At 45.3% G+C, this 15,973-nt stretch overlaps 1 protein-coding gene across 1 annotated transcript in view; it reads left to right on the plus strand.

The window, feature by feature from the left end:
* The window catches only part of brsk2a (BR serine/threonine kinase 2a), a gene marked incomplete at both ends in the record, with an annotated part of 318,021 nt that extends 302,405 nt beyond the window's left edge, over nt 1–15,616 (plus strand). Inside the window, 7 exon segments of the mRNA XM_080438342.1 lie at nt 1,537–2,335; nt 5,187–5,235; nt 7,002–7,125; nt 9,499–9,679; nt 9,996–10,085; nt 15,381–15,412; nt 15,416–15,616. Of these exon segments, the coding sequence (XP_080294468.1) occupies nt 1,537–2,335; nt 5,187–5,235; nt 7,002–7,125; nt 9,499–9,679; nt 9,996–10,085; nt 15,381–15,412; nt 15,416–15,616 (1,476 nt within the window).
* Nucleotides 15,617–15,973: the final 357 nt, after the last annotated feature.

Below are 15,973 nucleotides of genomic sequence, written 5' to 3' on the forward strand. Positions count from 1 at the left end.
GTGTGTGTGTGTATGTGTGTGTGTGTGTGTGTGTGTGTGTGTGTGTGTGTGTGTCTGTGTGCGCGTGCGTTCCAAGGGCAAGAGGATGTCTTTGGAGTGGTTTGCATGAGCCTGTAAAATGATCCTCTCCAGGGAGGGTTTTGTTGGTAAAATGTTTGGTCAGGTTTGCACCGTGGGGGCTGCACAGTGTTAAGAACGGCAAACCGCACAGCTTAACACAACGGTTCAAAGTTCCATCCATCTTCTCAGGAGCTTCCTCTTCACTTTAAACTCTCTATAGCAGTGGTTCTCAGCTGTATCTGGATGGATCAGTGCTGCACTTACAAATCTAGAAAGCGTTCGCAGGCCCACCCATCTGACCACTTAACACGGCAGACATTGTGAACCAACATAGTGTACGAGTTGCTTTTATCAGTATCGCAATGATAATCCATTTTCAAGGTTTTAATGAAAAAATATATATATTTATTATCGTTGTCGTATTGTCGGGTGGAAACCTCATATGTCCAAAACTGTTACTTTTCAGGATTCAAATAAAAAAATATCAAAAGTAGCAGATCTACAAGCTCAGAACGCGTCGCTTCACACCGCGTTTCGAGCTTGTAGATCTGCTACTTTTTAATGCGTGACACTGTATGATCAAGTATTAATATACAAGCATTAATATACGAAAGAACACAAAAAGTTAGAATATGGAGATAAGAGGTTTCTGCCCGACAGCAACAAGATTATTATTACATATTATATATATATATTTTTTATAAATGTTATTAACATTACAATCCTAGTGTTTAGGCAATTATTTTAGGGCCCACGTGCAATATCCTCACGGCCCACCAGTGGGCCCCCGGCCCACAGGTTTGGCATCGCAGCTCTATAAGATTAGCAGGCCACTGGGACCTCACTCTTACAGGCAGGTTTCACAGCAGCAGCAGCAGACATCCTGTTGCTCTATTTCCCTCGTCTATACGTAACGTCCCAGCCCTCGTCTCTCTCACGTCCGTCCTATTGTCTCTCACACCTGTCTCTCTGTGTCTGCCTGCTTTGTTCTCTTCCACTTTTGTGAGCACATTATGGCTTTTTTTTTCTCCAATGCTTGCAATTCTTGCAATTCTTACATCATGGTTCTCTCGTTACTTCCATTTTGTCGCAGTGTTTTAGCTTTTTGACTTGACTCATTGAATGTGCTAAATGCATGTTTTGTTTTTGTCTTCTTTCTTTTTTGCAATGCCTCCATCTCTCCTGTGTGTGTGTATGTATGTACGTACGTGCGTGTGTGTGTGTGTGTGTGTGTGTGTGTGTGTGTGCGCGCACACACGCGCGTCACCTGCCTCCCTATATGCCTTGGCTGCTCCCACTGCTGTCTGTGTGGCTGTTTATTCTGTCACACTCTGTCATACCCGTCCCTCTGTATTTGTGTATGTGTGCATGTGTCCCTGTGTGCACTGTGTTTCCCTCTATTCCTCCTCCACCCTGTCTTGGCTCCTGGCTGTGTCGTATCGTGTTTCGTTTCGTACGTCTTCCTCCAACCTCCAGCCTGTCAGAAAGTTCTGCGTTCCGCCGCAGTCCCCAGATTTGTCGCCGCCGTCTCCCAACACCAGCCCCTGCCCTTCCCCCGAGCCCCTCCCCCACCGCAGCGCGGGCCCCCGGATCTCCACCCCTAACTCCCTCGCTCCCGACTTTGAGCCTTTGCCGGCGGCTCTCAACAAGACCCAGACCCTCCCCATCAAGCCCAAAATCGCTCCCAAGCCCCTCCACGCCACGCGCTCAAACCCGCTCCCGGGGGCCGCTCCGGATCCCTCTACCATCCCCAAATCGCCCGCCATCACCCCCTGCACCCCACCCACCCGCCTGTCCGTCTCGAGGCCGCCCTCCATCTCTGTGCCACCCACCCCGTCCTCCCCGTCCTCCCCACCGACCTCCCCCAATTTTGTGCCGCTCCCCGGCAGCCCCCGGGTGCGGCGCCCGCTCTCGGCCGCCTACCCCCAGCCTCAGCCCTATGTGCCCTGCAGTTTCAGTCCGGCGGTGCCCCAGTCGCCCATCCGACTACACCACTTCCACCCTGTGCCTCCTCCTCCTTCTCCGTCCGCCGCTGACCTCCCGCCCAAATGTATCCCCCTCATACAGGTTACCCCTCACCCCTCCCCTCGAGGCAGCCCCCTCCCCACTCCCAAGGGCACCCCGGTGCACACGCCCAAGGATAGCCCGGCCGGGACGCCCACCCCGACGCCGCCCCCCAGCCCGTCCATCGGAGGCATGCCCTGGAGGACGCGCCTCAACTCCATCAAGAACAGCTTCCTGGGATCGCCACGCTTCCACCGCAGGAAACTGCAAGGTACTGCAACCTGGAGACTAGCTGCAATACTAATACTAAGTGGTGGAAAAAGTACTCAATCTTTTTTTTTACTTAAGTAAAAGTATCAACACTGCAATGTAGAAATACTCTGTTACAAGTAAAAGTCTGGTAATCAAAATTACTTTAGTAAAAGTACAAAAGTATCGGCATCAACTTAAAGTACCAAAAGTAAAAGTACTCATTATGCAGAATGTCCCATTTCACAAGTTATATGTCTAAAATGTATACAAAATATTAGAAAATAGCCAAAGTATAGGTAGGGCTGTAATGTATGTTTTGTAATAATAATCAAAATCTACAAAGTAACTAGTAACTAAAGTTTTAATTGTAGTGGAGTAAAAATATTTGTCTCTGAGATGTAGTGGAGTAGAATTAAAAGTACAGAAAATTGGAAATACTCCAGTAAAGTAAAAAATACCTTGAAATTGTACTTAAGTACAGTACTTGAGTAAATGTACTTAGTTACTGTACACCACTGATACTAACAATTATATTAATACTGTGGGGAGTAGTGGAGTTACAAGTAGTGAAGGTAGTAGCAAAGTTTCCGGTAACTATTTTCTAGTCGTTTTTGACCACTTAAACCCTAAATACTTGTCGACCGGAGTCCCCCAGGGGTCTATACTCCCTCTTCGCTGAAAATAGCAGATCTGCAAGCGTGTAGATCTGCTATTTTAGCCGAATCCTTCGCCCCAGAAATAGGGATGCTATGTGTTCAAGTAGTTTCCATAAATATCGGGGGAGTTTGGACCAAAGATTGGTGTTATATTTCCACAGCCCTACCATAAGAAAGAGAGTACTATTATTGCACAGGCTGATTTAAAGCTGCAATCCAGGACTTATATTAATGAATAAAATGACATTTTAACCAATGTGTATGGTACTGTAGAGCATATTATACAACATGCAAGTGTATGAATATGCAGTTAATATAACTAGCACATCCTGCAGTGGTTTGAGGTGGTCTATACTCTTCCATTGAGAAATTTAGGACACTAAATGCGCTGTCAATCTTTATTGTAGTTCAGACAATTGCCTCTCTCTGTCGGGAGAGAAATAACAATAAAAGTTACGGATCGTAACTTTTCACAGCAGCCATGTTAACTCATTGTTCATCTACTGGTTTGGATTTTCAGACAACATACTGTAGTAGAGTAGGTCATTAATGCATGTTTTTCACCTGTGACCTAGCCTGGGATCAATGCCTTTTACGGGTTTATGATCCGGTCGGGAGCGGAAGTAACCCTACTTCACCAGGCGCGTCATCCGCGCCATCAGGCGACCGGAGCCCGCAAGCCTCACCCTCCGGTAACTCCGGCCGCGATCAAGGGCATTGTAATAGGGCCTACCTAATAAAATCCTTGATGCGGCGTAGTTTCGGTAGTAGTTTCGTTCCCTAACTATGTTGAATGCACTCATTGTAAGTCGCTTTGGATAAAAGCGTCTGCTAAATGACTGTAATGTAATGTAATGTAATGTTTAGCTTATTTTTAAAATACAAAAGAAATATAAATGTGAGTGTACTTTCCGGAGACAAACAGGGGGAACCAAAACAAAGCGGCTCCGCCAAACCGGAACCCGCAACTTCCGGAAAATGTTTTTTTTTTCTTTTTCAGTAGGCGTGTTCTAGACCGGATCACACAGGCAATTTAATAACGAATACCAGGCTTTCCTCCGAGGCGGAAAGACTGGTGATGCGAGGTTACCTGTGACCTAAAGTTCTTTAACTCTTTGACTGCCAGAGTATTTTCATAAAGTACTCCCCCAGTGCCAGCAATTTTCGTGTTTTTTTATTTTTATATTTTGAATTTTTCTCATGAAAATAATTTAAGGGCACATAATATAAAGACCCAGCACAAATCCGCCACTAGAGAGCAGCACATGACTGCTTGATCAGGTCGTTGGGTCTCTCTCACCCTTCTTGATAGATTAGACAGGGAAAAACATGAAAACGGATGTGACGTCCTCCCAGATTGTTTTGATCGCCAAAATTACGATGTGATACACGACGGCGATGACTGATCGTCACCCAGACCATAGATTATAGAAGAGAAACTGTCCGTTTGTCCGTCATACCGTGTGAAAGACCGTTTATTTACCTATTTTGGACGAAAATGACTGGGGAAAAGAATCAAAAACCGGAAACGGAATCCAGGTCATGAAACCGGATGCAGATGTCCGTGAAGTAAGTGGAACTCAAGAATAACATTGAATATTAAGCAGCATAGCGCAATCAGAGATTAAACAATGAACGCGCGTCCAGCGCGTCGAACGCGTCGACGGCCAACTGGACAAAGCAGCACTTGACGCGTTATCGCGTCGTCCGCAGTCAAAGAGTTAAGACATAACTTTAGCTCACTTTTGCACTACTTTTCTCTCACAGTATAGCTTTGATGTAGCTTAGCTATTTCCAGTGTAGAGTAATTAATAGCTTAGGGTTAACCACATTTTTTGAGTAGCCTTCCCTGTAATAACATTTGATCAGTAACACCTGCTATTTTAACCCCCTTATAAAATTCATACAATTGAACCCTGGTCTGTATGTCGTCTCTGTCGGGTGGAAACCTCAAAAACTGTTACTTTTCAGGTTTCAAATTCAAAAGTAGCAAAAGTAGCGGATCGACAAGCTCAAAACGCGTTCAAGCTTGTAGATCTCCTACTTTTGATGCTTTTGTGTGATGATCAAGTAGGCCGTTAATTTAGGAAAAAACTCAAACAGTTAGAACAGTTGGAGATCAGAGGTTTCTGCCCGACAGCAACGATGTCTTAACCTGCTTCTCTACCTGTCGTGTGAAATTCTCACTGTGACCCGGCTGCTTTATCCTTGCAGTTCCCACACAAGAGGAGATGTCAAGCCTAACACCAGAGTCTTCCCCAGAGTGAGTGTCTACTTGACTTATACATCATATTGTATGTTTGTACACACTCCAAAGTCTGTAACCCCTCTTTCCTTGCTCTATAGCAGTGGTCTTCAAAAAAAAATCAGCCCAAGGACCCCCTGGCTGAAAGAGAGATGAAGCAGGGACCCCCACTACATACTGTATAAAATTGTATTTTCATTGATTTCATAGACCAACACTAAACCTCTTTGCCTGCGAGGCGTTGTGAGCTTGTAGATCTGCTATTTTTGATGGCTTAAGTTCTCTTCAGAATATGGATAATAGGGTTCAAGTGGTTAATGTAAAAAAAAACATATCCAATCACAACGATTTGGCGGCCCCCCTGTAGTAACTCTGAGGACCCCCTATGGGTCCCGGACCCCCTGTTGAAGACCTCTGCTCTATAGCCTTCTTTCGGTTTTGCATTACGGCACATAAATGTTTCATAAAGTTCCAGCATGCTGAGTTTAGGTTAAAGATTTGGAGAAAGAGGGCTCGCTCAAGCGACCAGTCGGCTAGGCAGATAGCCTGGAAGATGTCATACAGCTCTTTGGGGGGGGCCTGAAATCTTGGCCTGGATATGCCTGTGTGGCTGGCTGGCTGGCTAACTGACTTGGCTGGCTTGAATGTTTCCACCTTGCTGGAACAGGTTAGGGAGTTGGATGAAGAAAGCCTTCTGGTAGCTACAGATGGGCCTGGCGGACAGGTAGTCTCGCGTAGCCAGACTGCTATTCCGCAATCTCCAAGTGCTATGTAGAGTCTGGAACTATACACCCCCTGGAAAGCCGATTCTGGAAAAGCTGTCATCTTTTCGTGATGTCCGTTCATGAAAATATGTTTTAACAACATAAACCCGGTATTTTGTTGACCCCTCCTTTTACCCAACTACAATAAATATCTTCGCGAAAATAGCACGTCTACAAGCTCAAGTGTTTTTGAAGAGGGTAAAGGCAAGGCTTTTCTATCCTCATGTTTATAAGTCCTGTAGGAGTGTGCATTTGACTAGTAAGTAATCAGGCATTACCTGAAGTAAGAGTACCGGTAGTATATTATGATAGTAGCAGTGAATTCATCTTCTTCTGACCATTTGGCTCTTAAGTTCTGATCACCAAGAGTCTCAATTAGCTCTCTCTCTCTCACACACACACACACACACACACACACACACACACACACACACACACACACACACACACACACACACACACACACACACACACACACACACACACACACACACACACACACACACACACACACACACACACACACACACACACTTGCTCGCACACACGTACACCCACCCACCTACAGACACATGGCAGCACAGCAGGTGAGAACGTTTTTTTTCTCCCCCTCTCCTTACAGTTTTGGTATATTTCCCACTGGATACCCAGCGTTTTGTTTTCGTTCCATCTCCCACAGCAGAAATAATGAATTTCCCTCTTTCTGCAAAGCGGCAGAAAGGTTGGCCTCCATTTGAGGCAACCTTTTATCTTCACGGGTGTATCCCACCTCTGGGGCGAGAGAGGAAGGGAGCAATGGACAGATGGGAGAGAGAGACACAAAGGGAGGGAAGCAGCAGACTGATAATAATGGGTGTTTACAGCAATGAGCAATGCATGAACATATATATGTACTGTACTGTAAATTTGTGTTTGTTCGTCCACTGTTGAGGATTCAAAATTATCAAGTATCCCTGGTAGTTGGCAAGACAATTTCATCACTTTTTTTGTCACAATTGTGACACTTTTGTTCTTTTACAGACTTGCCAAAAAATCCTGGTTTGGTAACTTCATCAACCTGGAGAAAGAGGAGCAGATCTTCATCGTCATCAAAGACAAGCCTCTCAGCTCCATCAAGGCCGACATTGTCCACGCCTTTCTCTCAGTACGTACTTACACTCTCAAATGTAACGGTCCCATTTGCACACTAAAGGCGGTTACACACCGGCGAATGTGCGAATATACGCAAAATTCGGACTCGTTCCGAATAATTAAAAGACGCTTTTTCGCTTCGCTTTTCCGCTTTTTCGCGCCATGTACGCTTGCATTGACTTTATAAGGTTTTTAAAAAAAGCGTATTATTCGCACGAAAAAATCGCCCCGGTGTGTAAGGACCTTTAGAGTTGAATTAACACTCAGGATTGTACAGTGCACTTACTGTCTGTCTTCTCTATACAGTACCTCATCTTCCCTCTATACCTACACATGTGCACTTGGCTGCAGTATTAGCCTGGTTACCTGTAGCCTGACAGAGGTCTTTGCCTACTTCTAACAGGAGCGTTGATTGGCTTTTTGCAGCGAGGCAGGGCCCTCCGTGTGTTTGCTAAAATGCCTCTGATTTATGTGTCCTCTCAGTAAACTGCTCCTCGATTTTCCCTCTGCCGCTCTCACTCGAGGTCAACAGAAAATCAACACAGAGCGCCGGTCATTAGCATATAGATGCTTTTACCCCGAACGCCTCGTATTGAGCGTGTGTGTGCGTCTATACGTGCGTGCACGTTTTTTTGTACATGTAAGTGTATATACCCCCGTCGGTATGTAGACTAAGGAATAGAGTGATATCAATTTACATGCAATGCAGATGTAAATGTTTAAAACTGTGCACTTGCGCAAATGCGCACCGGGGTGCACGGTAATATAATATCTGTAAAGGGAGCTACTTCAACTACAGCTTCTGGTATCCCAAGGTGCACGGCAGAACCATAATCGAGCCCCAGTTAGATTTACAAAAGTCTTAAAGTAAATGCAACCTCTGCTACCTCCGGTGCTTGTCAAAGCCATTCCTGGCCTCCTCCCTGGAGGTACAGTAGCTATTTTCTCTTCTAGCTTAGGCCAGCTGTTTTTCTTTTCCCAGACTGGAGACTGGCACCAGAGATGAAAAGGCAGAATTATTAATACCTTTCAGTATAGTCACGTTAATGGAACGTCAACCCCCTGTCTACTGCCACTTTGAGCAAAAGAGAAGTGTCAGTCTCGGAGCTAACCTGTTCATGAGGCGTACAAATTCATTTCGGGTGAAATTGCAAAAACAAAGTGAAACTTTGAACATTAACTCTTTGACTGCGGACGACGCGATAACGCGTCAAGTGCTACTTTGTCCAGTTGGCCGTCGACTCGTTCGACGCGCTTGACGCGCGTTCATTGTTTAATCTCTGATTGCGCTATGCTGCTTAATATTCAATGTTATTCTCGAGTTCCACTTACTTCACGGACATCTGCATCCGGTTTCATGGCCTGGATTCCGTTTCAGGTTTTTGATTTTTTTCCCCAGTCATTTTCGTCCAAAATAGGTAAATAAACGGGTTTTCACACGGTATAACGGACAAACGGACAGGTTCTCTTCTATAATCTATGGTCTGGGTGACGATCAGTCATCGCCGTCGTGTATCACATCGTAATTTTCGCCGATCAAAACAATCTGGGACGACGTCACATCCGTTTTCATGTTTTTCCTTGTCTAATCTATCAAGAAGGGTGAGAGAGACCCAACGACATGATCAAGCTGTCATGTGCTGCTCTCTAGTGGCGGATTTGTGCTGGGTCTTTAAATTATGTGTCCTTAAATTATTTTCATGAGAAAAATTCAAAATAAAAAAATAAAAAAACACGAAAATTGCTGGCACTGGGGGAGTACTTTATGAAAATACTCTGGCAGTCAAAGAGTTAATGTATTTGAACATTTCTGAAAAACTTTGACACTTTTTGGAAAGTTTGAACATTTTGAAAGTTTCTGAAAATCTGTGAAGATTTTTGGAAAATGGTTGCCTATGATGACCCACACCGAGGATGCCAGGTTGAAAGTGGTTAACCACTTAAACCCTGTATGGTTGAGCGGAGTGCTAGTATAGTGTGTTTTCTGTTTTCCGTTATTGTGGGGAAAGCTTTTGCTGAAAATAGCCGATCGACGAGCACAATATACGGATGCCTGGGTTAAAGTGGTTAAAATGTCATGAGCTTCAGACGGTCTATTCCCATGAGGTACAGTAGTAACCTCCTCAGAGCTTCATCATCAGTGCCTGGTAGTGTGTGCGGGTTATTTTAACACAGGGTTTTATTCACTGTCATGCGCAAGAAGCTTGTTATACAAAATTAAACAGGAACGCGCCCTAGTTATAAACTCATTACTCATTATTTCTTCTTCCTGCGTTGTGTGTATCTCGCTCTATTTTTTATCCCTACGCCAGTCTCTCCGTTTATTTCTGTCTTATACTCACCCCAACCCTTTTTATTCTCCTTTATTCTCTCTCTCCCTCCCCAGATCCCCAGCCTGAGCCACAGTGTGATCTCTCAGACCAGTTTCCGGGCAGAGTACAAGTCCACGGCGGGCCCCACTGTCTTCCAGAAGCCGGTCAAGTTCCAGGTAGACATCACCTACACGGAGAGCACGGCCGCCACCAAGGAGAACGGCATCTACTCCGTCACCTTCACCCTGCTCTCAGGTGAGCCCACAACGTGCACACACACACACACATGCACACACAATACTGTGCTCGCTCTCGCTCTCTCTGAGCGTGTGTCTACAGGTACATGTACAGGAGGAGCCGTGCCGGGCACTGAATGTGCCGTAATGGCAGGCTATTTGGGTCCTGCTGGTATTTTGATATCCACTGACCATGTACACAGCAGGCATCCACTGAAGCCTCGCTCTCTGCCTGACATATATTTATTTCAGTGTCATTGTGTGTGTGTGTGTGTGTGTGTGTGTGTGTGTGTGTGTGTGTGTGTGTGTGTGTGTGTGTGTGTGCGTGTGCGCAGGGCCCAGCCGGCGGTTCAAGAGGGTGGTGGAGTCGATTCAGAGCCAGTTGTTAAGCACACACGACCAGCCTGGGGTCCAGCAGCTGTCTGGTGAGTTAAAAAAAAAAAGCCCAAAGTTTAAACTCCGTCACACAACCACGGTGTCGCTCGCCCCAAAATAACTGATTGACAAGCTAATAACGCCACGCCATGAGTTGGATATTAAGGTGAAAATCAGTCCCCCGGTGCAGCGACACTGTTAGGTGTGGCGGAGTCTAACGTCTCTGTCGGGTGGAAACCTCATAAATGTCCGAAACGTTTTCTTTTCGGGATTCAAATTCAAAAGTATCAAAAACAGCAGATCGACAAGCTCGAAGCGACGCGCTTCGAGCTTGTCGATCTGCTGTTTTTGATACTTTTGTGTGACGCTGTAGTATGATCAAGTAGGGCATTAATTTACGAAAAAAAACACAAAAAGTTAAAATACAGAGATAAGAGGTTTCTGCCCGACAACAGCGATAATTTAGGCTTAAGCACCCCCTCCACCCCCCTCACCACCACCTACCATTCCAAAAGACGTCACACCTTTGTCGCACGCCGAAAAATAGCAGACCTACGAGCTTGTAGGTCTGCTATTTTCAGCGTGCAACGGGCGTCATGCCACGGTGGCTTCATCCTCCCTCACTATACTCATCTACCCTCTCCTATATAGTGCTTCCTACACTGATTCTTCCCCTCCCCTCTCTGTGCTTCGGTTCTCCTTCTCTAGCCCCCTCTCTGCGTCCCAAAAAACTGCTCCTGTCCCCAGTCCGCATGCGTTTGCTTGCACCCCTCCCCTCCCCTCCTAACCCCCCTTCCCCCAAGCGCTAAGGAGGTACCGTAGGAAGAGTCAGTCATACAAGTCAACAAGTCTTATTTTTTAAGGCTACTACCCAACCTCCGACCAACCTCCGACAATAAATATGTTTAGCTGCGACACCCCAGAGCCCTACGTTGTTCTTCTAGCAACATGCAGGGCTCCCCAAGGTCCCCAAGACACCTATGAACCTATTCTGCCCTGTTTTACCCCCAAAGCAGCACAATCCTGTTTCCCCCCCCCCCCACCAAACAAGCAAAATCGAGAAGAAACAGAAAAGAGACGTTCCTCTCATCCCCCTTTCTCTTAATCATGTCGTTCCGTGTGAGTCATCATCACTATTGTGTTCTTGTGTGTGCATCGGTCACTCTCCATCCTCTTGACAACAGCTCCATCTGCTGGTGAACAAAGAGAAAGACAACTAGTTTGACTTAATTAAAAACAAACAATGTATCGTATGCACTGCTACTCTGAAAGTTAGCATGGCAGAGGTTGTCATCGGGTTGTGTTACTCTCCACCACTTCATCCTGTCCAGACTTGGCCTCTCTGCCTGTCTCTTTCTCTCCTAATAGTCTCAATATGTCAGGCTGGTCCCTTAATAGAACATTTTGAACAGAAGTGAATTTCCTATTAATTTAATCCATAGACTTTTTTCTTTATAAAAAGTTTTAAGAACCATCATGGCAATCAACTGCAAGATGAATCATGACCATAAGCATTTGAGTCGGGTCAAGAAAATAATTTAAACGCAAAAAAAGTCGAAGGTACAAGACAGTGTGCATCATTATTTTAAGTGAGAACTACTCATCCCAATAAACTTGCCCAGACCTTTCCAACGCTTCCAACCAAAGGATAGTGTAGCTTACTTATTAAATTGAACCTTTGTCATTAGTAAAGGAGTAGTTTCAAGAATGTCTTATTTTCTATCAATTGCACTCCCCATGAAGCCTTGAATTCATGGAGATGTTTTAGTTTTTGTCGCTTTCCTGGGCCAATAATTCGATGACCGGGTGACTGGTCAGTAGGAGACTCAATTGTAGGAGACTCAATTGCTGTTCATCAAATAATTGCCTCAGGAATGCGACAAAAAATAAAAATGAATTCAAGGCTTCATGGGGTGTGTAATTGATAGAAAATAAGAATTGTTTTGGGTGAACTACTCCTTTAAAGTGTTTTATTAGTTAATGGTGGTGTTGTAGTGTACGATTCTCAAGCAGACTGTTTGAGCCACATTCAGTACAATTACTCAGACGTTTGACCTGGTCGTTTTGTCATTGTTCAGGGCATTGCTCAGAGGGAAAAAAACACAACCCTTGCTGTGGAGTTTCTTGCAGTCTGGATGTACCGTTTGAGGCGTGTGAAAGTAGACAATTCTGTCAGTAAATCTTTTTCCTGTGCCACCTGTGTAGACAGGGTTAATAGGGTTACATCTTCCCACGGTAATAATCAAAGGCTGTCTTTAACAGTCCAGCACACGCTAAGCTATATAATTGAAAGCATTGTTAGACGTTTGCTGAGGATTGCTACCCTCCTACCCATGATGACTGTAACCTCCTACGCTAGCTGACAGCCAGGGCAAAGGGCCCGTGGAAGAAGAAAAAAACTGCATAAAAGCCCCTGTAGCGGGAATTAAGAATAGAGTTTAGACCGACAATAGGCCGGCTTTGCACAACAGAGGCTGTGGCAAACAAAGAACTTCATCAATTCTGGTCATTATGTCCCTTAATCACCAGTCACAGCAGTATACCTGGGAGAACTGAGGGAGACAATGGGAGGGCTGCAGAAAGAAACGAAGCGGAGACGAGGGGAGGGAGAAGAGAGGGGAAATGGAGTGAGGAAGATTTTAGTGTCATTGAATTAGGCTGGAGGACAGTCGGACTGCGCTGTTTTGCAGTGTTTTATTGTTTAGGAAGACGAGAATGCTCATTAACCACTTTGTGGATAAGAAGAAGAAAGTCTGCACACTGTTCTCAAGCTCCAAAAGAACTCACTTTTTATTTATGCAACGTTTCGACCTTCTAGGTCTTCATCAGGCAAACATTAACCACTTTATACCACACTGTTTTAAAAAAATAGCTAAAACAGCCGATCTACAAGCTCACAGCGCGGTAGATCGGTATATATAGGGGCTTAAATGGGGCTTAAATGCTTCAGTTTCATGATTATCGTCTAATTGTTCAGAATAGACTGATTGAGCTCGAGATGAGGAGATGGAATTATGTGGACGAAAGAACATTGTGGAGAGTCTGTGGTTACTCAGGATCCAGCTGGATAATGGAGGAATCGAAGCCAACACACACACACATTTCCACCCTAGATCCAAACTACTTTTGGCAGTTTTCAGGCCCGGGCAGAGTACAGTGATTGTCAAGCAGTCTGTTTGAGGCACTGAGGCTTTTTGGAAGCAGATTCAGTAGCATTATCTATCCTGTGTGTGTGTGTGTGTGTGTGTGTGTGTGTGTGTGTGTGTGTGTGTGTGTGTGTGTGTGTGTGTGTGTGTGTGTGTGTGTGTGTGTGTGTGTGTGTGTGTGTGTGTGTGTGTGTGTGTGTGTGTGTGTGTGTGTGTGTGTGTGTGTGTGGTGTCACCGTTCATTAGCGGGCCCACAGGACTCTAGCAACTAATGGCTATTATGCTAAGTATTTGGGAAGAGTACTTTGTGTGACAGATCGGTCCCAGAGATGTGCTGCGTTGTCACCATTAACACAAAGTAACATCAACTCTTTCACTCGTGTCGTTCCTCATGTCTGATGTTCCTTCACTACTTTACTTTCCCCTGCAAGCATTGGAACCATTAAAGACTCATAGAAAACAAATGTGTTGAAATGCACACGCACACATAGGCTACACGGGAGAATCGTTGGTGTTAAGGCCTTTTACACACCGGGGGCGTGACAAAATAAATGATGCGAACATGTGAAATACTCGCCATCAAAAACTTGTCATATAGTTGATGTCTCGTGCGTACAGGGCGATGCCTTTATTCGCGGCGCTGAAGCTCAGCTGGGCTTTGCATTAAGGATATTAAGTAGTGTTATGTAACACAGTTACACGTTGTCAGAAGCCTGTGATATGACTGAAGGTTTGACTGAGAGGCCCAGGCCCAGTAGATTCCAGCAGCTAAATGGCTACTTTACTTCAATTATTCATTGGGTTTGCGAGACATGGGAGAGCACACATTTCATAGCTCTGCTGTGGCAGTTCCAGCAGCCCCACGTCTGTCTGCCCACAAGTGTTGCCAGATTTTGCGAGAGAAACAAGCAACCAGGCTTATGAAAACAAGCCCAAAAGAAGAGAGAGCACATGCGAGTGTGTGTGTGTGTGTGTGTGTGTGTGTGTGTGTGTGTGTGTGTGTGTGTGTGTGTGTGTGTGTGTGTGTGTGTGTGTGTGTGTGTGTGTGTGTGTGTGTGTGTGTGTGTGTGTGTGTGTGTGTGTGTGTGTGTGTGTGTGTGTGTGTGTCAAAAAATAGCAAGAAGGGAGGCTATAAGGAATAGAGAAGAATACACAATAATGTTATTGGTGTTAAAATGTATCATATATCAATGTCATGATGAAACACAAACACCCCAGAAGCTGCAGCACCTTCTGCTGGCTCAGGATATGAATCACACAAAAGTGTAAATAGTGAATGGTAGATAGTGACAATAAACTATAAATAACCCATTCTTAAAGTAAGTAGCAGTAATAATATTACCCATTTTGTAAAAGTAATGCATTACAATGCTTTGTTACCCTTTAATGTAATATCATACATGCTTTACAGCCCAACACTGGTCACCTCCACCTGTCTGTCTGTCTGTCTGTCTGTCTGTCTGTCTGTCTGTCTGTCTGTAACCACGCATCCTGCTGTGAAGCCCCACTGTTCATTTGTTAGTCTTTTGCTCTCTCCCTCTCTCTTTCCGCATAGTTTTGCCCATTTCTTTTACTTCTTGTCTTGTGCACTTATGACTGATTTATACGTAGATGCGCCCCAGGTGCCGTGCACCACAAACAGCTGATCTATAGGCTCACAACCCGCCGCAGCAGCTGCGTTGTGTCCTGAGCTTATAGATCGTCTGTTTCCGGTGCACGGCCTCCGTGGCCAACTGCAAGTATGACTCGTGGCTTTAGGCCATTGGTTCTCAAAGTGGGGTCCGGGGACCCCCAGGGGTCCTTGAGGGAGTTCCAGGGGGTCCCCAGCTAAATGATAGATAGTTAGGAACCAAATTGACCCATATGGGTCTGTAACTCTGAGAGTGTACAAATGTGAACCAAATGGACACTAACGGGTCCATTTGGTTCCATTTGTGCACTCTCAGAGTTAAATTAACATTGATTTTACAATATAAATTGGGGTCCCAGAGATATAAATGCCATTAAATGTGGGTCCGTAGCCTAATGCATGTCAAACTGGGGGTCCTTGAAATTAAAATGGTTGAAAATCACAGCTAGAGCCGTAAAAATCTTCTCTTATGGGGGTCCTGGGCATATCTTTTCAAATGGGGATCCGCGGGTGGTCCTTGTCAATTTGGGGGTCCTTGACATGAAAAGGTTTGAGAACCACTGCTTTAGGCAGCCTAATGAGTAAGTTCTTTGACGAAAATTAACAACTTTTTTCAGACGAGAAGAATGGCCGGGTGCCCTACACCTCTGGCAAGCCCGCCAAGCACTGCCCCTCGCCCTGCCCCTCGCCCATGCCCGTCCGGAGGCACGAGCCGGAGTCTAATGACATCAAATATGCCACCACGGCGGTCAGAGACAGATCTAAGTTGTCACTGGCGTCTCTGGGGACACAGGAAGAGTCGTAGAGGCTATAAATACCCCCCCCCCCATTATCCCTATATCGCTATCTGAGTCCCAGAGGCACTCTGCACATGTGTACATAGCTAGTCGATCTAAGGACATGTCTTGTTTCTTGTTTTTTTGGTATAAAAATGACTTTATAAAGATATATATATCTATAAATATGTTAAAGAGAGCCAAAGTGATATTTTACAAACTGTCTATTTGCACCCACACTTGCACCGACGCAAACACATGACCCCCCCCCCCCTCTCCTCCCCTCCACCCCCATTTCCTATCAATAGCCTACCCCTCACATATACAGCTCTTTCCGACTACAAGAAATAAGTGAACCATGCCGTGCCAAGAAACGCTTTCCACAG

The sequence above is a fragment of the Gymnoscopelus braueri genome (assembly GCF_963280865.1).
Source record: "Gymnoscopelus braueri genome assembly, chromosome: 9".
Lineage (NCBI taxonomy): Eukaryota > Metazoa > Chordata > Actinopteri > Myctophiformes > Myctophidae > Gymnoscopelus > Gymnoscopelus braueri.